The sequence below is a fragment of the Ictalurus furcatus genome, chromosome 9 (assembly GCF_023375685.1).
Source record: "Ictalurus furcatus strain D&B chromosome 9, Billie_1.0, whole genome shotgun sequence".
In the NCBI taxonomy this organism is placed as follows: Eukaryota; Metazoa; Chordata; class Actinopteri; order Siluriformes; family Ictaluridae; genus Ictalurus; species Ictalurus furcatus.
The window spans coordinates 26,264,471-26,290,138 of NC_071263.1; the positions used below are offsets into that span (position 1 = coordinate 26,264,471).

The window sequence follows — 25,668 nt, forward strand, 5'->3', positions numbered from 1 at the left end:
ATTTACTTATTTATTTAATTTAAGATTCTACCCTGACACAAGTTGTTCACAGCCTCATATGAGTGATGCCTTGAGCAGCGCATGTGGAAGTAATAATCTAAACTATCTGGTGCAGGTTAGCTTACAGCGTACAGACGTATCGTGTTGAACAAGTAGGTGCACGTGTCAAAACAGTGTCATTCACAAATCCTCGCAAAAAAACAAAGTCATTCAGAACTCCACCTGAGGCTCAGGTATGAGGGGGTGGGTGTGTGTGTGTGTGTGTGTGCGCGCGTGCATGCGGTAGCCCCGGTGCCGCCACCATTAAAACTCCTGTCACTTCTTAATTGCTTTAATAGCACCTGGCCTGAAACGGTGGATAATTACAGGCACGGAATTAAACATGTACTTTCAACAACATGGCTGAAAGCGCCAGAAGAGCCTCAGGTAGCTGGCTCAGGAGGGTGTGTGTGTGTGTGTGTGTGTGTGTGTGTTTGGTTAAAGAATGCTGCATTTATTAATTACTTTCAGGTTGAGTGTACCATTTGCTGCTTTCCTCCTGGGTCCCAGAAAATCATTAATTTTTTTTTAGTAAACAGTTTTCAGTTAATTAAACCCTGTGTAATTTTGGGGAGAAAACTTGTGACGGATTTAGTGTTTGTCTGTCTTTCTCTCTCCTGTCCTTCTCTTATTGCTCATGTTTATGTTCTTACTGTGAATTTGTGTGTGTGTGTGTGTGTGAGTCATACTCTCAAAAGGTTAATAATGTTGGTGGAAAGTGGAAAGGAAAAGTCAAGTGAGATAGCTTAGGGGCTCAAGACACACTCTCTCGCACACACACACACACACACACACACACACACACACACATTCAACTTTACACTTTTATTAATGGAAATATTTCCATAGAAAGGAAACAAAATCTGTTTATTTTGTGTGTGTCCTAAACGCTAATCCGTTCCCTAATCACTAGTTTTTTGGAAATCTGCCATTTTGGATTCATGTCTGGAGGAATAGATTGAGATCCCACAATTGCACTATAATATATAATATATATATATATATATATATGGCTACAGGATACCCATAATGCACCGTGTTACTCGTAGACAAGCCGTGCATCCGGAATTGCACGTTGTGGCAGTACCTACCGCTTGGCCGTTGATACAGTAGGCGCTGATCAGTATTCAGGACGTGTGTAGTGGGAATACAATCTGGACATGCAGGTGCTACATCCGCCGTGTTGGCATTGTCATGTGACCTACAACGTCGTCATAACCTTTTTTTTTTTTTTTAAAAAAAACCGCATATACTCGCTCTTTACGAATGGAAAGACTTCGCGTATGTGGCTGACTTCTGAAAAGTAGCCAAACGTGATGTTTTTTTTTTTTTTTTTTTTAACTTCCTGTCTGTAACAAAAATTTGACCTCTGAACTTTCAGAAAGCGCATATACTTCATAAATATTTCACTCAAATGACATGGAAATGTTTTCAATCACGTTCTGATCTCAACCTAGAATCTCTTCCTTCAAAGACGATGTGTAAGGAGGTAGTTCAACAAACACGACTTTTAAAAAAAATAATAATAATAGTAATTATTATTATTTATAGTTTGTCTGTAATGTTGTGTTTCCGTCAATAGATCGGATTATAAAAGTAGAGTTAGACGCAGCGTCTTTAGAGATCGCAGGAATCGGCGCAAAATCAAGCAAACTCCGCAATATTCGGAGGAGCTGGGAGTTCTGTCATCAGCTGGAGGCTACAGCCTGGAGATTTCTGATGATGGTACCGCTCGGAGATGGTTCTGGACTTCAGTCCCGTGTGGACGTTCTCGCTGTGGTTGCTGGGACGACGGTTGCTGCGATGGCCTTGGGACTGCGATTACCGCATGCAGTTTTACACTCAGGTCTCCTCTAGTGAACAGTGGATCAGTTCAACAAACAGACTTCATATAAAACCCATCATGACCTTTCCTTTACGTTCACACGATCCGTCGTGACCCAGATGAGGACGGGTTCCCTTCTGAGTCCGGTTCCTCTCAAGGTTTCTTCCTCATATCATCTCAGGGAGTTTTTCCCTCACCACCGTCACCACCGTCTCGCTCAATAGGGATAAATTCCCACGCTTAAAATCTCCATCCTGTGTTTATATGTTTGAGACAACGTCCACATTAAGCCAAAGTCGTCTTCGATCATGAGCACGGCGAAAACGTCTCAAACATCGCTGCGGAACAATGTCACGCGAAGGGTTTTCCCGGGCCACCACACACACGTTCTGATCGTGAAGATTGAACCGTTATTAACGTGAGGTTTCCCTCTTTACTAGCGACTACAGATAAAGACCTCTCTGCTGAAATGAGGCTTGACTGTGAAGACGAAAAAGACCTTTTCTTCTCCGGCATAAAGACAAAGACGTTGAGGTTATGACGGTAAAGATAAGACGGTCTTTTCTTTACGAACACGAAGAACTTTCTCTTCAGTTTATATACAGAGCCTAAAGATTTTCTCCAAGTGTTGATCTGCTCAGAGCCGCGTGCGTCAGTGGGTTCAGGTTTTTCCTTCTCTTTCCTGTGTGTGTGTGTGTGTGTGTGTGTGTGTGTGTGTGTGTTTGTTCCTGCAGTAGCACATCCTGTCCAAAGGGGGGCGTTCTTCATCTGTTGTACACATTCAGAACACTGAAAATGATTCATGTCTGGCGTGTGTGTTTGGAGCCCCAGCAGTGTGTCACTCCACACACACACACACACACACACACACACACACACGCACGCACGCACGCACGCACGCACGCAGATACTTACAAATAAGGCTCCTGTTCCTTCCGGAAGTGTCGTCGGTTGTTTGTGTTAGATTTATATTTAGACACCGAACCACATTCACACGAGTTTTGTCTTGACCTGCATTTCTTCCTGTGTGTGTCGCGGTATGATTTTCTGGCCAGGCCGGATCCGTGACGCCACTTTTTGACCGTCTAACGGGATTAGGTCAGAGCCGGGGCCGCTCTCGCCGAGCTCTCTGATTTGGGATTTTGCAGGATTTCGCCTATCCCATTTTCCACGAGATTCCCATCCTCTCCGCCGAGCCGATAAGACTTCAAACGCAGCAGCGTTAATTAATAATGTGTTTGCATTAGGCATGGTCAGACCTCGTGTTTTCATTAAGGAGAGCGTGGAAGAGTGTGTGTGTGTGTGTGTGTGTGTGTGTGTGTGTGCGCATCTCATTTGGAGAGGGCAAGCTAAGCTTATAGAGCTAATTGGAGAGAGATGGATCAGATTGGATGGTCAAGATACTGAAGTGTGTGTGTGGGTGGGGTGGAGTGGGCGTGGGGGATTTGTCTAAATGATAAAGATGAGGTTTCTATTAACATTGTGTCAATCAGCTGTATGATAAATCTCAGTGATAAACCCTTCTTAATTTGGACACCTTTGAAGGAGCGTGTGTGGGATTTGTTGTTGTTGTTGTTTTAATCTCTGTCTGTTTGTTTGTTTGTGTGTGTGTGTGTGTGTGTGTGTAGGAGAGTCCGGTGCCCAGTCCAGTTTTGGGAGGAAGGCCGAATGCCAGTCATTCTCTGCTCGTCTGGTGCCGAGAGGTGACCAAGAACTACCGCGGCGTTAAGATCACCAACTTCACAACATCATGGAGGAACGGCCTCGCCTTCTGCGCCCTGCTCCACCACTTCAGACCAGATCTCATGTAAGAGAATCAATCTCTCTCACTCACACACACACACACACACACACACACACCTTCAACCCCGGGGCAAACACATATATAATGATTTCAGCTATATTACTGACAAAATAGTATTTTTGTGACACACTCTCGCTCTCCCTCACACTCTCGCTCTCACTCTCTCTCACTCTCTCTCGCTCTCTCTCGCTCTCACTCACTCTCCCTCTCGCTCTCACTCTCTCTCGCTCTCACTCTCTCTCCCTCACGCTCTCTCTCGCTCTATCTCTCTCACTCTCGCTCTCCCTCACTCACTCTCTCACTCTCACTCTCTCACGGTCGCTCTCACTCTTGCTCTCTCTCTCACTCTCTCTCACTCTCTCTTGCCCTCCCTCACTCACTCTCTCACTCTCTCACGGTTGCTCTCGTGCTCTCTCTCTCTCACTCACTCTCACGCTCGCGCTCTCTCTCGCACTCTCTCGCACTCTCTCTCTCTCGCGCTCGCTCGCTCTCTCTCACTCTCGCACTCTCTCTCTCTCACTCTCTCTCTCGCGCTCGCTTGCTCTCTCTCACTCTCTCTCTTTCTCTCTCTCGCTCTCTCTCTCTCTCTCTCTCTCTTAAAAATGAACTCCTGATCTTTGTGTGCATCTCCACCAGATGACCCAGGGCTGATTTATCTTCCAGGAACCTTTTAGTTCCTTTTCCATAGTACTGATTCCTGCACCAGGAGCTGTTATGGAGGAACGTGTGAACCTGAGCACCTCCGATTGGTCAAATGCCACCGTTTTCAAAAACCGAGACTGGAATGTCTAAAGATGGTTTCTCCGTAGCGTGACCTCTCATGAACGAGTGGTTTAATGTTTGTCGAATGTTTATGAAATGATTTATCCTAACCAGCAGAGGAACTGATCTGATTTCGGGAACTGGTCAGATGTCGCACAGTTCTTCTTCGATCGCTTCCTTCCTGTTCGAAGGCTATTTTAAAGATATTCCACAGATACTAATAAGTAAGAAGAAGAACTAGATTTGTTTGCAGCGTAGGTAAGATTTTTTTTTTTTTTTTTTTTTTTTTTTTTTTTTAAAAGGCGAAAGCAAGAAATTTCACGCAGTGCTGGTTTGAAAAATCGCCTGAATACTAACCCATTCACACCGCGACGCGAAACGTCAATCCTGAGCCCTTTTTCACCGGAGTGAAATGTTTGCGTCCAGTTTGCGTCACTTGCTCTACTGTACGTGCGCACGGGTCCGAGTTCCCACAGTGCTCTCAAACAACCAAACGCTCCCGGCTTCCCCAAAAGTTACTGACACCTGTGTGGAAACGCACATTAGAATATTTTACCGAGGGATATATGTGCACACACATGCGCTCTCTCTCTCACACACACACACACACACACACACACGCATCTTATTTACTGAGAATACTTATTAGCTGATTATTTTCCTGATTCCACCTGCTAGTTAATTGCATGTGCGACCCTACAGTTCACCCATATTACTGATACACACACACGTGTGTGTTTTTGGGAAGATTCCGATCACTCATCAGACTGAAAAGGATTACCTTTCTCTCTCTCTCTCACACACACACACACACACACACACACACACCGTACCGCACTATGAATACATGAAGACACTTGTACAGCTCGTCTCTGTAAGGGGCAGGCGCAGCGTGAGAGAGACGGTGAATGTAATCCCTCTGTTGAATTTGCGAGCGATGGCGAAACTGCTCTCATCAGCACGCCTCAAATCCGCCTTAATTACAACATTTACACAAGCGATCCTAACACGTGTCCATCTCCCCACACACACTCTTACACAACCCCCTTGGACTGTCTCTCTCTTCCATGTGCCATAGGGAGCTCTTACAGTTTATGCTACAGAATATAAGCTACATATTTAATTATCGTACGTAATTTCATTGTTTTACAACTTTACAGATGTTTGTTTATCATTATTTTGTCCTGAAATTTCACATTTGTTTGAAATCTGTTGCCCTGCTACTTCTGGAATACACACACTACCGGGCAAAAAAGTTCGTGGACGCTCGACTGAAAGGTTTAAAGGATGTTAAAACGCTTTCGATCTGAAGGCGTGAGATTAAACGTGTGAAATCGGGGTCGTAGGCAAAAATATAATCGCGACGACGTGTTCGTTTCTTTCATTAGAAAACGAACGTTTTATTTACACGGAAAATCTTTATTTAAACGGACGACTCGGAGGGAGATATTTTCAGTAAAGCGGCCGATGAGAGTCCGGCGTCGGTGGGAACTCCTTTAATACCGTTTAAAAAGCATCTCAGGGAAATTCCTCAAGAAATCGGACGAGAAAAACGCCAAGAATACGTTTCTGGGAATTTCTAGGCGAAAAGCACGTCTACTTTGAAGATGATAAAATGCTAAATTATTTTGATTTATTTTGGAGTTTTTATCACGACATAATTCCCGTAGCTCCATTTGTGTTACTCCAGAGTTTCGATGACTTTAATATTATTATTATTATAAAATGTGGAGAAAAATAAAGAATTTGTCTCATCTATCACTCATCTGTTATCCAATCACCAGTAAACAAAATGAAAATGTTTTGTATACATGGACGGGGGGGAGTATTTATTCACGTTTATCAGTGAAGCGCTGCCCCGTCCCTAGGCATGCACGATACGGACGTAAAACTTTATCACGATATTTTGTGGTGTTTATCGCGATAATGATATCCGTGACGATATCACTCTAGCACCCTTCACTACCGTTTTAGGTCACACGCGATAGCTGCTCGTTTCTCCTCGTCTAAATCCCATTCTTCAAACTGCTTCAAGCCCCTCGCAACAGCTGTTCAAACCCCAGTCAGTCGTCATGAAGTGGACCGCGAGGCTGACGTACGGCTCAGACGCTCGGCTCAGACGCTCCACGTGTCCGTCGTCAAAGCACGTCCTATCTTTCGAATCGTCCCTCCTCGACAGTTTGGAACGGCGGCATACAAGACTCCACTTCCTCCGTCAGTTCTCTCCATCGCTTATCAGAAGGAGTGCGGTTATCAAACGCGCCGACTGTTTTTCTTCCGACTGGTCTTAACTTCAGGCCCGATTTGACGTTGGTGTCGTTGGAGTCTCCTCGCACGTCTTCAGACTTTCGTCATCCTCGGGTTTGCGTTTGAGATGGCGGAACACATCGGAGGCGTTTCCACCGTCCGTACCCCGGCAGACTTCGCCATATCACGGTCGTTTGCCCGGACGTCCGATTTTCTGTAAGCGAACCGGTTCCAGATATAGAAGGCAGCTCCACGTTTAGCCGTTAAACTCGTCCTCGGAGTCACGTTCCTCGTTTGAGCTGCAGACGGGTCGCACGCTGAAATACGCCATCGACTGGGAAGACTAATTCTCATTGTGGGGAGAATTTCTACCGGTAAGACACCGGTCCCATGTTTCGCTTGCACAGAAACGTACCTGACCTTACCGGCGTGGCTAAAAAGCGGTAGCTAGCATAACAGAAGACGTCTGGCGAGCTAAACACGCTGGGCTGCTGATCTGTCTAATGTCCTTCATCCTCCTTCTAGGTTATCTGCACATAGGTAGATTACATATAGAGCGTTAATCGGGCCTGAAACGCTGTATTATTACCCGAGAATGTTTTCGTGCTGGACCCGACGCATAATTCAGAAATGATGTTCAGGGGAATAGTCTTTTACGCCAAAGGCCATGAAAGCCACTTGTTATACTGTACACCTGCTCATATGTGTAATTAAACACGGAGATGGGGATTGGATTTCCGTCTGATACCAGTTGAAACTGTGTGATGCAAGTACTTTGGTGCGCAATTCTACTACTATTACTAATGATGCATATCCTGCTGTTCTCTCTCTCTCCCTCTCTCTCTCTCTCTCTCTCTCTCTCTCTCTCTCTCTCTCTCTCTCGGTCTTTCTCCCCTAGTGACTACAAGTCTCTGAATCCTCAAGACATTAAAGAAAACAACAAAAAGGTAAACACTGCGTCAGCTCTCACACTTTCCCCCCATTAACACACTAATGCATGTGTGTACACTCTGGGTGTGTGTGTGTGTGTGTGTGTCCGTAATCCTCCTCACAGGTGACGTTTTTTTTTTTTGTTTGTTTTAAAGCTCCCTTGCTCCGACCCAGAGCTTTCTAATTGCCACTTTCAGAAGGCAGCTTGATAGAAAGTGTGTATGTTGGTTGTGAGTGTGTGACAGAGAGAGGAGGAAAGTCACCTGGGAACTGTAAGATAGCATCATAATTCAAAAACATGCTGCGAATAAACTGAACATCCCTCCTTTTTTTGAGAGAGAGAGAGAGAGGTGGAGAGTGAAGAAGTGGAAAGGGATGATGTACATGGTGTGTTAAAACATATTCTAATCCCAGGAGCACACTTCTTTTCCCCCTTTTGTGGATTTAAGAGAGATTGGTGTGTGTGTGTGTGTGTGTGTGTGTGTGTGTGTGTGTGTGTATGTTGGGGTCAGGGGGCTAGGGTGTACCTTAACTGTAATCCAGTTGCGACTCTGTGAGAAGCATAGAGAGTGTGAGAGCGTAAAACTGAAGAAATGTGAAAAGCTCTTTGAATGTGATTAGACCGAGTGCAGTTGTGATTAGACAGTCTGTATTTGTGATGGTGTGTATTTGTGTTTTAGTGCTGGATTACTTTTTAGTATTTGTATTTGTGATTAGACCGTGTATTTGAGTGTAGTTGTGATTAGACAGTGTATTTGAGTGTAGTTGTGATTAGACAGTGTATTTGAGTGTAGTTGTGATTAGACTGTGTATTTGAGTGTAGTTGTGATTAGACTGTGTATTTGAGTGTAGTTGTGATTAGACCATGTATTTGAGTGTAGTTGTGATTAGACCATGTACTTGAGTGTAGTTGTGATTAGACAGTGTATTTGTGATTAGAAAGTGTATTTGTGATTAGACAGTGTATTTGAGTGTAGTTGTGATTAGACTGTGTATTTGAGTGTAGTTGTGATTAGACTGTGTATTTGAGTGTAGTTGTGATTAGACCATGTATTTGAGTGTAGTTGTGATTAGATCATGTACTTGAGTGTAGTTGTGATTAGACAGTGTATTTGTGATTAGAAAGTGTATTTGTGATTAGACAGTGTATTTGAGTGTAGTTGTGATTAGACAGTGTATTTGAGTGTAGTTGTGATTAGACAGTGTATTTGAGTGTAGTTGTGATTAGACAGTGTATTTGAGTTTATTTGTGATTAGACAGTGTATTTGAGTTTATTTGTGATTAGACAGTGTATTTGAGTGTAGTTGTGATTAGACAGTGTATTTGAGTGTAGTTGTGATTAGACAGTGTATTTGAGTGTAGTTGTGATTAGACTGTGTATTTGAGTGTAGTTGTGATTAGACAGTGTATTTGAGTGTAGTTGTGATTAGACCGTGTATTTGAGTGTAGTTGTGATTAGACTGTGTATTTGAGTGTAGTTGTGATTAGACAGTGTATTTGAGTGTAGTTGTGATTAGACCGTGTATTTGAGTGTAGTTGTGATTAGACAGTGTATTTGTGATTAGACAGTGTTACTAATTTAACAAGGTCACTTTGTGGTGGGTCGCAGTGTATTTCTTACCTTTTGTCCCCACAAAGAATTAAAGAATGCAAAATAAAAGTCTCTCTTTCTCTCTCTCTGTCTCTCTTTTTTATATATATATATATATATATATATATATATATATAAATAATATACACACACATGCACGTGCAGTTCCCTGAGGCCTTTCTGGATATACTGAATTCAAGCACCTACTTCCTGCAAAATGATTTCCTGCTCATACCTCTATCCCATCCCAAGTGCACACACACACACACACACACACACACACACACACACACACACACACACACACACACACACACACACACACACACACACACACAAAGAATCCCTGGTTGTGTCTGTGTGACTGATAACCCCTGCGGCCCTGGTGTGGAATGAACGCTGTGCCGTTAACAATGGACAGTGGAAGGAGACGGGGCTGCAGGAGCAGGTGGTAGTTTCCAATCTCCCTCCTCCCACCCAATTAAGCTATTAATTCCTGCTCTGAATGACAGGGTGTGTGTGTGTGTGTGTGTGTGTGTGTGTGAGAGTGTGAGAGAGAGATAAAGTTGGTTAAGGATAGAGTCACAGGTGACAGCAACTAAGGTTAAGGACCTCTCTCTCTCTCTCTCTCTCTCTCTCTCTCTCTCTCTCTCTCTCTCTCACACACACACTCACACACTCACTCATTTCCATTTGATACAATAACCCCTGCGGCTAAGCCATGATTGCAATAGTGTCCATTGAAATATGACCGATAAGAACAATCAATAAGGGGGTACACACACACACACACACACACACACACAGAATGGCTTGGTTATAAGTATTTTATTCCCATTCATCTGTGTTTTATGTAATGAGAGAGTGTGAGTTAGACTAATTTCCCATGACACATGATCCTCTTTGTGTGTGTGTGTGTGTGTGGGAGCGCTCATGCTTTCTTACGTTTCTGTCTAACCTTGCAGGAAGAGAGGAAAGCCTCTGGACATGTGTGTGATTGACCATGATGGATGCCTGTCAATCATTCAACAATGTCATTCACAAACGAAATGCTTTTCAGCACACACTTTCTTGCAGTGTGTGTGTGTGTGTGTGGTGAAAAGACCGGTGTTGTAGGAGAACATCTTACTCAAATCAGAAGGTGGGCGTGTATGGAAAGGTTTGATTTGTAAAAGTGTATTTAGACATGCAAACCTTTCAAACCAGCACCGTGTGTGTAATGTGATAAAATAACCGACTCCTTCATTCACACAAAATCTGCTCTCAGGAGTTCGGTTTTTCTCTGATGTCTCTGATTGTGGCGTGTCGAGCTCTTCCTGGTGGAAATGGACAGAACTCAAGGATGCGTTCACGCTTCTGCTAGAAACAGTGCTGCCTACGGAGCATCAGCTAACTATCTAGCCTAGCTTGCTGTCTAGATCGGATTTGCTTTTTGTTTTTTTTTTTTATCAGTGATAAAGATGTGCACTAATTTGATCGAGCAGCGTTCCGAGAGTGCCGATAGTCACCCCGAGATCGTTACTACACTCGCTCCGTCTGTTCGTTGGCACGGCAACACAACAATGCTCTGTCCAGCCTCGGCCTCTTTGGGAACCGTTTCGGTTCCTGGCGCGAAAATAATAAACAAAAATATTTGGCCATAATGTGTCTGAAATATCAGTTACTCCATGTCATTTTTTTTTTGTGTATAGATCTGTTGTATACAAGCGATAGCACACTCACTGGTGTGATAATTTAATCAGCTGGGGGGGGGGGCGGTGTATTTAATAGTTTTAGATCAAAATGTTTTTCCTTTTTATCCTAGAATCGGAATGTTTTTGATAAATACAGTTAACTGATGCTACAGATCTCTACCTGTACGTATACTTTCGCGTTAACGAACTCGAAACATTGTCCATTTACCGTGACCGAAAACGAATCGAGTCGAGATCAGGGGAGATTTGGAGAAGTGGGCGGGGCTTCCAGGCAGTGTTAGTTAATATTAGAGTTTTCAAAACCCCCGCGCAAAATCATTCCAGACTCATCTGCTGTTATTAAAACTTGTACTTTCAGTGTACAGTGTCACAGGATGTGTGTAGTGTAAGATTGTGTAGGAATGATTAAATGGATATAACACACACACACACACACACACGGGGTAAATGCGCAGCAAAATGCAAGCCCAGCTGTTTTAGCATCAGAATGTTAAACTTCCCGTGAACTCAAAATGGAGGATTTGTGGCTTTTTAGTATGAATGTCAGCCTGTATAAGCTAGTGCGTGCCAAAACAATGACACAATTCACATTTAGACATAGATATACACATTCAAAGTGTACAGTCTGTCTCGCCCACCAATACGGATCAGCAGTTTTAATGACATCATTCTGCACTTCAGCTTCTCGTCAGATTTTCTGTCCGATCAAACGCTCTCTAGAATCTGAAGCGTCCCGCCGCCGGACCTTATAAAAACGAATCGGTACGAACTGTCGAGTACGGCTTAGCCCGGGCTGTGAGGTAAGTCGAAACGCGATTGGCTGTTTAAAAGGTGGGAGGGGCCAGTCTATACGTCCCGCCCTGACTTCCTGTCTCAGTGGAAATCGCATCAACATATACATATCGGAAACGCACAGCGTCATTCAGGCACTTCACCGGGACGTTCCGTGCGTCTTCAACGTTTCTCAGAGAAGAACAAAGCAAGCGCACTTAAGCACCGCGAATTAGTGTTAGCAATCCAGTCAGTCGTTAACCCTCCTCCCACCTCTACCCCCCCCACCCCCCCACCCCCCCACACTCGATCGTCCTTTTAGCCTTAAAAACTAAATGAAACCTAAAACAGCAACCGGCAGCTTCAGACTTCTTCACTCGTCTCCCTTTTTGTTCCTCTTTCCTCCCATCCACAAAGGACGTGCATCCTGATCAGGGATCAGGGAGAAAGTTGTAATTAATTGTAAATTGAGAAAGAGCTTAGTTTTGATTGTGCGCACACACACACACACACACACACACACACACACACACACACCATTGGAGAGAGAAGCCTGATAAACTCAGATGGGAAAGCAGGAGAGATGTGGAGACAATGGCTGTCTCTTGTCAGCAACCCGGAATTAACCGAGCTGCTGATACAAGGCTTGATAAAGCAAGCGACAGGACAAAAAGACAAGCAATTTAAAGGCGTATTTCACCTCGAAACCCATCCAGATTCAAGATCTGTATTGTCGCGTACAATAAAATTCGAATTTTGTCCGTTCTTCTCAAGACAGCAGGGTAAAGGGGCGTAAGAGAACGACGAAAAGTTGACCAAAGTGATTTTCTTCTATTTCTAGCATTCCTGCTCCTTTCTCTCTCTCTTTCCCCCTTTCTCTCTCACTCTCTCTATCTCTCTCTCCTCTCTCTCCCCTTTCTTTCTCTCTTTCTCCTCTCTCTCCCCTTTCTTTCTCTCTCTCCTCTCTCTCCCCTTTCTCTCTCACTCTCTCTATCTCTCTCTCCTCTCTCTCCCCTTTCTCTCTCTCTCTCTCTCTCTCTCTCTCTCTCTCTCTATCTCTATCTCTCTCTCCCCTTTCTCTGTCTCACTCTCTCTCTCCCCCCCCGCCTTTCTCTCTCTCCCCCCTTTCTCTCTCTCTCTCTCCCCTTTCTCTGGCTCACTCTCTCTCCCCTTTCTCTCTCTCCTCTTTCTCTCCTCTCTCCCCTTTCTCTCTCGCTCTCTCCCCTTTCTCTCTCTCCTCTTTCTCTCTCTCTCTCCCCTTTCTCTCTCACTTTCTCTCTCTCTCTCCCCTTTCTCTCTCTCTCTCCCCTCCCCCCCCCAACTCACTCTCTCCCCTTTCTCTCTCCCCCCCTTTCTCCTCTCTCTCTCTCCCCTTTCTCTCTCTCTCTCTCTCTCTCTCTCTCTCTCTCTCTATCAGTTGATCAGTGATTGGGAGGTTTTTTTTTGTTTTTTTTTAAAAACCTATTTGATTATCTGTCTGTATTTCACGTCAGGACAAATCAGTGTAATTACACTTGATAGACACAGACAGGCTAGAATGTAGAGGTGTGTGTGTGGAAAAAGAGAGCGAGAGACAGAGATGTGTGTATATGATAAGGCTGAGGAGGGATTAGTTTAGTGTTTCTTCATATCGAGCTCTTATCAGAGAGAACCATCCTTGACATTAGCTGTCTCGGCCTCGTGCCGCCCACCGATCTCTGCTTGTCTTGTTCCAAATCTAGTCATGCACTTTGCCCTACACCCTACAACCCACACTTATTATACCCATACCCACTATTTACCCCTCAGTGCCCTGAGCTCTACATCAGCGGTTGTTAACCGGTGTACCGTGGTCCGGATGCGACCCCACCAAGGGCTGAACCCAGGACTTAAAAAAAAAAAAATGTTGTTTACACAGAGGAGGTAATGTGTGTGTCACTAATCGCACTAATGTGTGTGTTTGTATTTGTGCTGCAGGCATACGACGGCTTCGCCAGTCTGGGCATCTCTCGGCTGCTGGAGCCAGCTGACATGGTGCTGCTGGCGATCCCGGATAAGCTGACCGTGATGACGTACCTGTACCAGATCCGCGCGCACTTCAGCGGCCAGGAGCTGAGCGTGTTGCAGATCGAGGCCCAGGCCGGCCGCAGCACCTACAAAGTAGGCGACTTCCACACCGACACGGAGAGCTCTGTGGCTCACGACACCTTCTACGCAGAGCTTCAGAACGAGGCGCAAAAAACCCACCCTGATGCGGAAGGGGAGGAGGCGGAAGACGCCGGGTTCGCGGAGACCCCTGCCTGTACGTCCACAGGGCCGACCAAAACGAACACGGATCCTTCCCGAGCCGACGCGTCGCAGCCGAAAGACGACGACGCGGCGAGAGAGAGGGAGAAGGAAAAAGAGAGGGATGGGGTGGCTCCCGAAGGCGGAGCGCAACCGCAGGTCTCCGTTTCACACGCGCAAACGCTCGGCTTCAGCTACAACCGAGACACGGACGTGAACACGAAGCGGAGCGCCAGACAGAATCAAGTGGACGGCACGACGAAAGAGAGCAGCTCGTTACAGACCAACCATATGGACACGCCCAACAAACACACACAGGTAAACACTCTGTCCTCTGTCCTAACTCTGTCCTCCGTCACCCAGAAGAGGACGGGTTCCTCGTCGAGTCTCCCGAGGTTCCTTCCTCGTGTTCTCTCGGGGAGTTTTTCCTTGCCACGCTGTCCTCTGTCTTGCTCGTTACAGTTCGGATTTCTGGAAAATTCCAGGTGGGGAAAAAACAACCCCACGTAAATCATAGAGAGAATCCCATGCAGGTAAAGCCACGCCCCTCGATCACACAAAACAAACATACAAACAAGGTTAAAACTCATAGCTGTCATGTTTACCTGTCAAATGTGCTCACCTCTTCGACACACGCACAGGTAAAAGGTAACTATAAAAACCACAAACATAACAGTACACCTGTAGAGTCGAGTTGCGTAGAGCCGTGTGTGTAATCGTGAGTTAATACCGAAATTGCACACGTTCATCAGCGCTGCTCGGATCCCAGGTACACACGATTCCGACCGATGAACTTAAGCTCAGATTTCTTGCGTGATTTTGGCTTAAGCGAGGAGCAGTATTAAATCCAGCACCAAAACCTATTATGGTTTTGAAACGTGCCTAATTTTGTTTTAAAGATCTCGTACGATAGATTGACGTGCATCCGAGGTCAAGAAACACGTTAACGTGCTCGTAATTTAAACTGCAGCATCACCTTTTTTTTTTTCCCCCTCGGTGTCTCAAACGACTCCTTAAATGATTCGTTCTAAAGGATTCGTTCTAAACTCCTCCTTTCAGAGAGCATGCTCTGATTGGTCAGCTGTCCCAGTCTGTCGTGACCGGTCCACCGCTGTCAGCGAGCGGCCGATGAAGACCAGAGGCGGGGCTTTTTGTGACAGACCTACGTAGGTTAGTACAGGAAGTAAAGTCTGGAATCACTAACGACTCGATTCAGCTGTTCAGAATCGATTCCTTCTTTCGGGAGTCGATATCTCAGTTTGTCGTGCGCTTTCATTTTTGAAACTTTGCAGATGTTTTCACATTCACAACCAGCTCTATAACACACTAACGGTAAGGGGATATCCTTTTTTTTGTAGTCTAGCAGTGCCTCTGAATACTGAGAATTTTCCCCACTTAAATATTGAACTTTTTTTGGCGTTCATGGAGAAACGACGACAAAAAAATAAACGACATGCGTCTGTACACATGAATCACATAAGCGAACAAAATGCATGTAAAAATGGCGCGCGGATACACACTAGTAAACATACGTGTACACACCCTCAGTCAACCCACCTTAGCGGGGGTTTTTTCCCCGTTTTTTTCCCCCCTTGTTGGGCCGTGCAGCTGTAAGCTGTTTGTGCTATCACACCGCCTGTTCCCCCTCTGTCACTTCGTCTCATACTAAGCGTGATTGGCTTTTTGTCATCACCGGGCTGACGTGTGATTAATGCAGCCTGCGCAATATTCCTCCCGCCTGCAGCTCGCCACGCTCCACAGCCTCGCCTCATCTCTACAGCCTCCTGCTTCATACCCTTATTTATCTCCCTCACACACACACACACACACTTTTTATCCTCACATGCACACATACAGACGAGTGACAATTTAAAGGAGAAGAGAGGAAAAAAAAAAACACAACCCCGTGGCTGTGTTATTGCCGTAGGGGTGTTTATTTATTTTTGTTAGCATGGTCTGGCTCCGCTTCGTCACTCGAGATCGATACGACGTTCTTCTCGCCGATCGCTTTTAACCTGCGATGAAACGTTTCTATCGCGTGGGGCGCGGTCTCGTCCTGGATGACTCCGCCCACATTCACAGAATGAAGGATGATGTGCTATGACCTTCCTTCACACTCACCAGATCTCAAGGCAACTCAACACTTAGGGCATCGAGAACACACACACGCGCGCACACACAAAAACTTTTCCACGAGTCGCGCGTCTGAAACTCGTTTTCTTTATCCGTTCGCTCGCTCCGTAGCTAAATCTGATTCGTCCAAAGGCTGAAAAAAAACATCCTAGTACTGCTTAGGACCGCTCAAACGCAGCATCGTAAAAGTCATCAAATAAAATGATTCATTATCGTGATGTAGGAATGGAAAAGCTCACACACTGTGTGTCTTCTCTCTCTCTCTCTCTCTCTCATGCACACACACACACACACACACAATCGCATGTTTGATCAGGTTTATATTTGCAGACGTACTCAGCTTTCCAAGACACATGGACTTGCTTTGTGTCCACTTTGTGTGCACACGCACGTCGTTTCCATGCGCATTTGTGTGCACGCACGTGTCACGTCCACGCACCTTTATGTGCACACGTGTCGTGTCCACGTGCGTTTGGTTGCGCACACGTGTCGTGTCCACGTGCGTTTGGTTGCGCACACGTGTCGTGTCCACGTGCGTTTGGTTGCGCACACGTGTCGTGTCCACGTGCGTTTGGTTGCGCACACGTGTCGTGTCCACGTGCGTTTGGTTGTCTAAGATTTGTCTCTTTTTTTTTTTTCTTCTTTTTTTTTTAAATCACTCACCTTTTTGTTTGGTCCTCGTTTTTCAGGATGCTGCGCCTGTCCCTGCGTCCACCACCAACGAGAAGGTAAGCTCACGATGCGTAATAATACAGGGTGTTCCAGAAGTCTCCATGCACAGGGCCCGGGGGGGGGGGGGGTGTAGTACCATGTCTTCCGGCACCATGTCTGTCGCGTCTTCATCAGCAGATGTTCGTAGACGTCCACTTCCTTGTCGGTCGGTCCTCGACCCTTCCAGTCTTTTTGACCCGATCCCGCCACGGGAACGATTTCTATACGTTCTTCTTTTGCGAAAGGCGTTCTTAAAAAAAAACTTTAAAAAAAATATATACATCATATAAACTTGTGGGGGAAAAATTTGGAATACATTTTTGTGCTAAAAAAAGTCTTAATTTCACCAACGTATGGAGCTATCGGGACAACCTGTACGTTATAATAAATTACCCAACAGCACCTCCAAATTCTGCTTTGTAGAGAATTCGTAGCTTGGATTTAAATAATTCCCCTGCCCCCGGTGTCAGTAAGTGTTTCACATCACAGAGTGAGCTGTTGTAGTTCGGATCATGTGCTCATGGCTCCGGTACAGTTCCAGACACATGTAGAATTGTCGAAACCCAAAGATAATCCAAAGCAACACGACGTAAATATAAATACGAGTCTTTCTGTCTGTCCTCTGTTTTCAGAAAGTGCAGTCTCGTCAGGAGGAGCTGAAGGAGCGAGCTCGTCTCCTGCTGGAGCAGGCTCGCAGAGACGCGGCCCTGAAAGCCAGGAACAAAACCGTCCCGAGCTCCACCTCACCCACACACGCCCGCCCACCACAGGTCATCGACGTGAGTTCGTCTTTCGTTAATAATCCGCGCATATACACGATATCGACACTGCGTACAGCGGAATTGACCTAATTTACACTGAAACAGGAAGTCAGGGCGGGACATATCGAACGGCTCCTCCCCCTCTTTATTGCCAATAACGTTTAGCTTACCTCACAGCCATGGATTTCTGTAACGTCGGGGGCGGGACACTTCGGATTCTGGAGAGCTTTCGATCGGACAGAAAATCAAAAGTGCAGAGTGATGTCATAAAGATCGTTGATCCGTATCGGTGGTAGAGAGAAGGCTGTAAATGTCGAACGCGTGTATCTTCTAAACGCGTGTTGGAGCGCACTAGCTTATAGAGAACCTTAAGCTCGACGTATTCGTACGTTAAGCCACAAAGACGTCCATTTCGGTTTCAGTGGGACTTTAATGTTCAACATCAAAAAAAAGAAAGGGGTACAAAAAAATAATAATAATAATAATAAAACGTGACGAAACCCGAAGGACAGCAGGAGACCACGTGAGGTTCCTCTCTTGTAAGACGAGAACAGGAACCCGAGGAGACGGTGAGCACGGACTCACCGAAACCGAACCGCTGAAGATTGGACAGATATAATTGGATAAAAATAATAAAGTACGAGTGTGTCTAAACTTGCGAAAGATGCAAGAAAGATACAGGAAGTGTCGGAGCTGTGGATAAAGAAGTACGTCTCTTGATTCAACCGGAGAGACTTTAAACGCTCCTCTATACACACACACACACACACACACACTGATATGGTCACTGTGATGAGAAAATCTCACAGCTTTAACTCCTCTTGAAAAGTCCCGCATGACTGTTTCATAATATTTTTGAATAGTTCAATAGAAACGGTCCAAACATTCGAATAGTATTTAGAGAGAAAGTACCGGCCACCTCCTCGTGCGCTAATGTAATATCGTAGAGCGAGGCTTCGCAGGAGAGCGAGACGTCCTTGAATTAAGTAGTGGGGTGATGTTTAGGAATGGACCGGGGGCGGGGGGGTATTAAAGTATAATGCCGCTATTGGCTTCAAACCTTGTGCCGGTGTTTATTTCCAAAATAAATTCTTTCAAAGCGCTGTCTGACCCCTCCCCCCTCTCTGTCTTCCTGCTATCTGTGTCTCTTTAACATAAGTCCTCTACGAGTTGGTGAAGGGGAGACGGTTTGCCATTCCGTAGATTAGCCACAAATTAACACCGTGCATGCGCGCGTGTCTCCCAAGGACAACGGTGCTAATGAGCCCGGGTTGCTTTAGTGCGCTGGCATATTGAATCGTTTGGCTTTTTAATAGAAAACATTGATCAGAAGGTAGCGTGGACCTCGGTGCGCTGATAATTGGCAGCGATTTAGATTAGATTCGGCGATGTCTTGTTTTGATTAGGGGAGCGGAGGGGGGGGGTGTTATCTCACGCCGCGGGGCCCTCGGCAAGACGCAGCCCTGCTGAGCGCAGCGTGCATAAGGACGATTTTAATTCAATTACAAGGAGGAGAGGAGAGGAACAGAGGATGGACAGATGAGGGATAGCGGGAAGAAGGGAAGAGCGAGTAGTGGTGTAAAAGACAGGGCGTAGTTTGATGGAGCGGAATGCATTTGTGTAGTTTGATCAGCTCGATGAATTCTGAAGTGGCTGTTTGGTTTCCGGCTGTACTGATCATCAGCTTCAACACAGGGAGCGGAAAGAACATCCGTTCACTTCCGTTTTATTGGATTCTCACCCGCTTCCGTTCAGACTAACTCATAAGAGATGCAGAATCTACTCCAGACAGCTCAAAGGCCCAGCAGCATCTCTCTGACAGAGCCTGGCATTCGGACGCACGCTATTATTACTATAAGGAGGCGTGGCCTCTGTGAAGGTCCAAGTGAAGGAGGCGTGGTCTTGCTGTCTGTCCCAGTGAAGGAGGCGTGGTCTCGATGTTGGTCCCCGGGGAGGAGGCGTGGCCTCTGCGAGTCCCCGGGGAGGAGGCGTGGCCTCTGCGAGTCCCCGGGGAGGAGGCGTGGCCTCCGTCAGTCCCAGGTGAGGAGGCGTGGCCTCGGTGTCAGTCTTGGTGTATTGTTTAGTTATTATTGACCAGTTTGTATGATTCTGGATCACTTTATACTGCATCATATTCTGTCTGGGTATAAAAACACTCATAGCCGCTATAGCACAAATATACCAGGTTAGCCAGTGTGTGTGTGTGTGTGTGTGTGTGTGTGTGGCCCTGTCCAGTCTATAAGGTGATGAATGGCACAGAGGTTCACAGTATTTCAGCTGATTTTACAAGTGCTGTTGATGATATAGTTCTTATGAATAAGCTCACACCTGCCCTCTTATACACAGCGCTGTGTTTATTCTCCCGGATCTACCTTCGGATAGCGCCTTTAGTCGTGTTTTACAGACGTCTCATTACAGGATGTCTTTCTGACACCACCTTTCATTATTTCGCAACAGTGAGAGGTTCTTTCACTTGGGCATACAGTAATTTGTTTGTTTTGCGCAGTGTTATCGGTTCAGAACTGCTCACGGTGTGGATCAGTTGGACAGACGGACGTTGTACTATTCGTGAGCAAGAACATGGGAACGTGTGTAAGATGTAGTTACTTGGGTAGTCCTGGGATTTGAACTCGCAACCATCTGATCACTAGCTGATAATCGTAACCGCTGAGCCACCGTGTGTGTGTGTGTGTGTGTGTGTGTGTGTGTGTGTGTGTGTGCGAGCCAGTCTTTGTCTGTGACTGTTGGTGTGTTTCATTGGTGGCGTCACTAACCCCTCCTCATCAGCAGCGTGTGTGTGTGTGCGTGTGTGTGTGTGTGTGTGTCAGCCGTTTTCCAGCATGCCATGCTAATTTGGTTCCAGTATCCAGCATGAAGCTTCTGCCTTTGATCTAAGTTCACCCCTTCTGTTCTTCGGTTCCCGGGTGCATGAGTGCGTGTGTGTGCGTGTGTGTGTTTTGGGTCTTTGATAGAGGCGTAGCAGTAATGATGGTTTTGTTCTGGTCCTGATGGCTGTAGGTAGGTGGCCTTCACAATCTATTAGAGCTGGAAGTCTGACACCACATGTACACACACACACACACACACACACACACCGAGCCACTGGCTGTAATGAGTAATTAATGAACAATCATTAAAAAGCTATGTGCCCTAATACACACACACACACTCACACATGCACCATACATTAGGCTTACCTCATTTGTCCTTCCTGCCTGTATTTGACCTTGTAAAAGAAATAAAAGAGAGAGTGATGGGTGAGAGCAGAGAAGGAGGAGAGAAAGGTGGGAATAATGTTTATGTATGTGTTGGGTTCAATTGTGGAGAGCTCGGAGCCAGCTTTCTGAAGCAGCAGCTGATCAGAGGGGTAATTTCACACAACTCTGGCCAGGGTAATTATGACAGGGAGAAAAGGTGGGGAAGAGAGAGAGAGAGAGAGAGAGGTGGGGGGGGGCGGGGAGGGCAAGAGGGGTAACGGGAGGGCGGCAGGGGGGATTCCAGGTGATCTCCCTCATGCTCAGTGGCTCGTTATGATTAGTTTAATTGGACTTCATACCGATGGGGCCCCTCCGTTTCTCTCTCTCTCTCTCTCTCTCTCTCTCTCTCTCTCTCTCTCTCTCTCTGGTGAAGTGACTTTTCCGAGATGCCCGTGACCCTCGCTGTAGGGGAGAGACAGAACAAACCTTTGAACTTATGCCAGCTTCCGTGTGTGCGCGCGCGTGTGTGTGTGTGTGAGAGAGAGAGAGAACATGTGAGACAGAGATATCTCTTCTGTATTCCCGCAGTGGTTTTTACCCTGTCCACCATCTTTTTTTTTTTTTTTTTTGCCGTAGTGTATCTGCTTTTTATCTACATTGATGATAAAAGCGTGTAAAACACTTAAGTGGTGTCTTTTTGGAGCGTATTGTGTCTCCTTATATTGAGATGAAAAATGAATTTTGGGTTTGTTTGGGTTTTTTCCCCCCTCATGTGAAGTAGAGGTTGTCACAACACCCCTTTTTCTTTTCCGATACTGATGCTGAAACCTAGAGCATCAGCCGATGTCGATACCCATCCGACGTTTTATCCATCCACCCATCCATCCGTCCATTTTCTGTACCTGAACCCTGGAGCCAATCCCAGGGGCTCGGGGCGTACGGTGGGGGACGCCCTGGACAGAGTGCCAGCCCATCACAGAGCACAATCACACACTCACACACACATTCACACACTACGGAGAATTTAGAAATGCCTGTCAGCCTACAACGCATGTCTTTGGACTGGAGGAGGAAACTAGAGTACCCGGGAGGAAACCCCAGAAGCACGGGGAGCACGTGCAAACTCCGCGGACACAGGAATCGAACCCCAACCCCGGAGGTGCGACAAACGTGCTGACCTCTACACCACCATGATGATCCCCACAATATTTGACTTTCTTTAAAAACTACTCAGCTTTAAATTGATTTTTTTTTTTAAACTGGGGATCATCTCAAACTCTTCTTTCTCTCTCTCTCTCTCTCTCTCTCTCTCTCTCTCTCTCTCTCCTCCCCTCAAATAGCCGACCCATCAATTTCATTTTCAATGGTGTCTTTCATTTCAGCTTTATTTCATCACTTTTGGCACCTGGGTTATTATAAGGTTAAAGTTTTATACTTTTGCACACACACCCACACACATACACACGTACACACACACACAGAGATTGAGATCAGTGTGTGCTGAGATGAAGGGAGATTAAGCATGTGAGACGTGAGAGAGACTCTCTCTCTCTCTCTCTCTCTCCCAGGGTCGTACTAGGAAACGCCCGTTTTTATGTTTTGGTTTTTTTTTGGAAAGGGGCAGTGTATAAATCTATCATTTAATACTTTATTTCCATTTTTTTTAAGTATATAATTTCCAATGTGTATTTTCTGTAGTTAAGCCTCAGATGTTGCTGTTGTTGTTGTTCGATATTATAATAATAATAAACTTTATTTTATAAAGCGCCTTTAAAACAAAATAAGCAGTAAACAGATTTTTTTTTAATAAAAGTTAATAATAATAATAATAATAATAAAAGTAGACATCAACAGTCAAATGCAAGTTTAAACACTCTTTTTATAGATATATATCTGTACATGTATGTGTACACATGTAAATGAATCATACGTAAATGAATCACATGAAAACGAATCACTTGAATATGAATCACATAAACGAATCATACGTAAATGAATCACATGAAGATGAATCACATGAAAATGAATCATATGAAAATGAATAAATAAATTAAAGACATAGATGTATATCTGTAGTGAGTGTATAGTGAACAGGAGGCTATTTGGAACTCGGCTTAATAAAAAAATAAATAAAATCCTGCGTTAAGACAAGTCGAACCCCATGTCGTTTAAAACGTGTAAAATTCAGCTAATATAGACGTATTACAAATTCAGCTATATTTACATACATAAATATTTTTGTTTTGTTTTTTGCAAACCGGACAATTTTCCTTTAAAGAATTGTTTAGATTTTTTCAACGAAGATGACATTGGGACGATACACACCATACGCTATCACAGTATTTAGTCATGGAGAAAAGCAGCCGAGTCTCTGTGAACTATGACGCTATAAACCAGTGTATTTTCTCCTACTACAGCAGTAAGGGCGTATTGTTACCCGCACGTCGTTTGAAGACTAGAGAAATATTCCACGCAAAAATTCACACTGCCAAGTAGAAATAGTTTTTCAACCCCTTGTGTGTACAGTTTTGACTCCACTTTAAGAAACTGTTTCAGGTTAAATGCTCTAGAATTAGAAAATCTAAGTAGGAAATGGGTGTGGGGGGGGGGGGGAGGATAAAATATAGCTCTAATACTAAGAATTAGGGATTTTATTTATTTATTTATTTATTTATTTAATAATAATGTCATTGGCAATAGTGATTAAAGTGTAATTAAAGAGTTGATGAACTTTTGTCTGTACAAGTATATCTTGTATCTCTGTCTAATTAGTGTGTAATTTCTCTTTAATGTCTAGTCATTGTGAGTAGCACTAGAGTGGGCAGGAGTTAATTTGAGGCAGGGGTGAGGAAATACACCGAATAAAAGCTCTGCATGATCCGCGCGGTTATATTGAGTGTGACGCGCTCACGCAGTCTGGGTGGAGGCCAGACGCTTGTAGGAGTTTTACCATTCAATCGCGTAAGGCTCGATTAGCATCGCCGTAACGTACCTTTATGACTGTGCTACTAAAATTATTTTCAAATAAGATGCTCGTAATAAGGGGAAATATTGGAATTTTACTTTATAAATACAGATCTGCACTTCTTTTTTTATTTATTTATTTACTTTGGTAACTAGCTGGCGGATCGCTTTCTCACAGAAACGGCGGGGGGGGGGGGTGCACGATTCTGATTGGTTAATCCTGTTTCTCACCGCAGCATCCGGGAGCCACTAAAACGCGATCGAACGAAAGTTAACGGATGCGTGCGTCTGACATCTGAGGCATTTGAAATATGGGATCGCGACGAACATCAGTACTGCGCAGAAAACGCTGAATGTTCAACATCTGGAACCGTCCTAGACCGTTTAAGCGTCTTGGGGAGTTCTTCCTCTCCGTCGTCTGGCTCAATAGGGATACATTCACACACTTAGAATCTGTATCCTGTGTTGATTATGTTTCTGTAAAGCTGCTTTGGGACAATGTGCGTTGTTAAAAGCGCTCTACGAATAAAATTGAATTGAATTGAATTGAAGCTACACCTATGGATAGACCCGGCGTCTCGTGTCCCCCCCCCCCCGTTCACTCCTCTGTCTATACTCGGTTTCTAACTTGCACGCGTGTCTTTTCATCCACTTGTAGTCCTGCGTTCTTTCGCTCTCACTGTCACACACCCATACGTACCCTGGGAACTTATAATAGAGCTGCATCCTATGAATAAAAGATGAGGGATAAAAACGTACACTTTAAGCGCAGCGGATTGCCACTGTTCATTTTAATGTGAAATTACAATTGTTCATCCCGGCGCGTTGACTGATTTCCGCTTTGTCTCTGCAGAGAGAGTGAGAGAGAGTGAGAGAGAGAGAGAGAGAGAGTGAGTGTGTGTCTGGTTTAATTGCGCACGATGGATTGTGTATATTAACTCTAGACGATTAACATACTGTAAAGTGGAATTGTGTGTAGAATGCTGATGTAATGAATGTAGGTTTGAGGCCCTCAAAATCCCAGTAAAGATTAAAACGCAGCTGTTGTACAGAATCAGAACTTTTAAAGAGTGTGTGAGAGTGCGTGTGTGCGAGTGCGCGAGAGAGATTGAGACGACAAGGACTGTGAGAATGCGTGTGTGTTAGGGTGTCTGTAAATACGGAAGCAGTTGCCGGTGTATGCATTCGCTTATTGTCCAGACATGCGAGTACTTTGACGCTGTTGTATGTTGTGAAATGATGTGTGTGTGTGTGTGTGTGTGAGCGAGAGAGAGCGAGAAATTTGTCTGTGAATAGGTCTCTTTTTTTTCTGTCCAATTATCTTGTCCTGTGACAGCCAGACACCTTGGAGCTGGAGTTTTCCTGCTTGACCTGTTTCCTTCTCCTACACACACACACACACACACACACACACACACACACACACACGTTCTGGCGTGTGATGCATGCATATGGATATATAAGAGTTACTGAGACATGTACAAGCTCATAAGAGCTGATTACAAGGCGTATGCCTGTGTTTATAACACACTGTGTGTGTACGGGACGAGTTACACACACCGCTACAGAACATGTACGCAATCTGTTCAGACGTCCTGCTGTAAGACGGATACGAGCCGTTATAAGACACGTAGTGTTACGAGATCTGCGTGGAGCGTTAGGAGTTGTATACAAGTGAAGTATTATTCATAATCATCTCAGAAGGACAAACCCGGCCTCTGGATTCCCCATTTCCTGTTAAAAATAATAATGTTCGTGATTATTAAGAATAATATTCTCTCTCTCTCTCTCTCTCTCTCTCTCTCTCTCTCTCTCTCACTCGATGGATTCTGAAGACTTTGACATGATTTCTTTTCCTCCATCTTTCTGGCAGGATGGTTAAAGGGGGGGGCGGCGGGGGGATTGGCAGATTTTTTTTTTTTTTTTTTTAACCCACAACCCATCTCCTTCCCCTCTCCCTCTATCTCCGGCAT

The 25,668-nt window shown here is 45.1% G+C and overlaps 1 protein-coding gene across 5 annotated transcripts in view; it reads left to right on the forward strand.

Annotated features, from left to right (window-relative positions):
* ehbp1 (EH domain binding protein 1) overlaps positions 1-25,668 on the forward strand; it is a 163,483-nt gene that overhangs the window by 80,471 nt on the left and 57,344 nt on the right. For all 5 annotated transcript variants that reach the window (XM_053632663.1, XM_053632664.1, XM_053632666.1 and 2 more), the window contains 5 exons: positions 3,493-3,671; positions 7,576-7,624; positions 13,621-14,247; positions 16,752-16,790; positions 17,406-17,552. In XM_053632663.1, the coding sequence (XP_053488638.1) occupies positions 3,493-3,671; positions 7,576-7,624; positions 13,621-14,247; positions 16,752-16,790; positions 17,406-17,552 (1,041 nt within the window). The remainder of the gene's footprint in view (positions 1-3,492; positions 3,672-7,575; positions 7,625-13,620; positions 14,248-16,751; positions 16,791-17,405; positions 17,553-25,668) is intronic.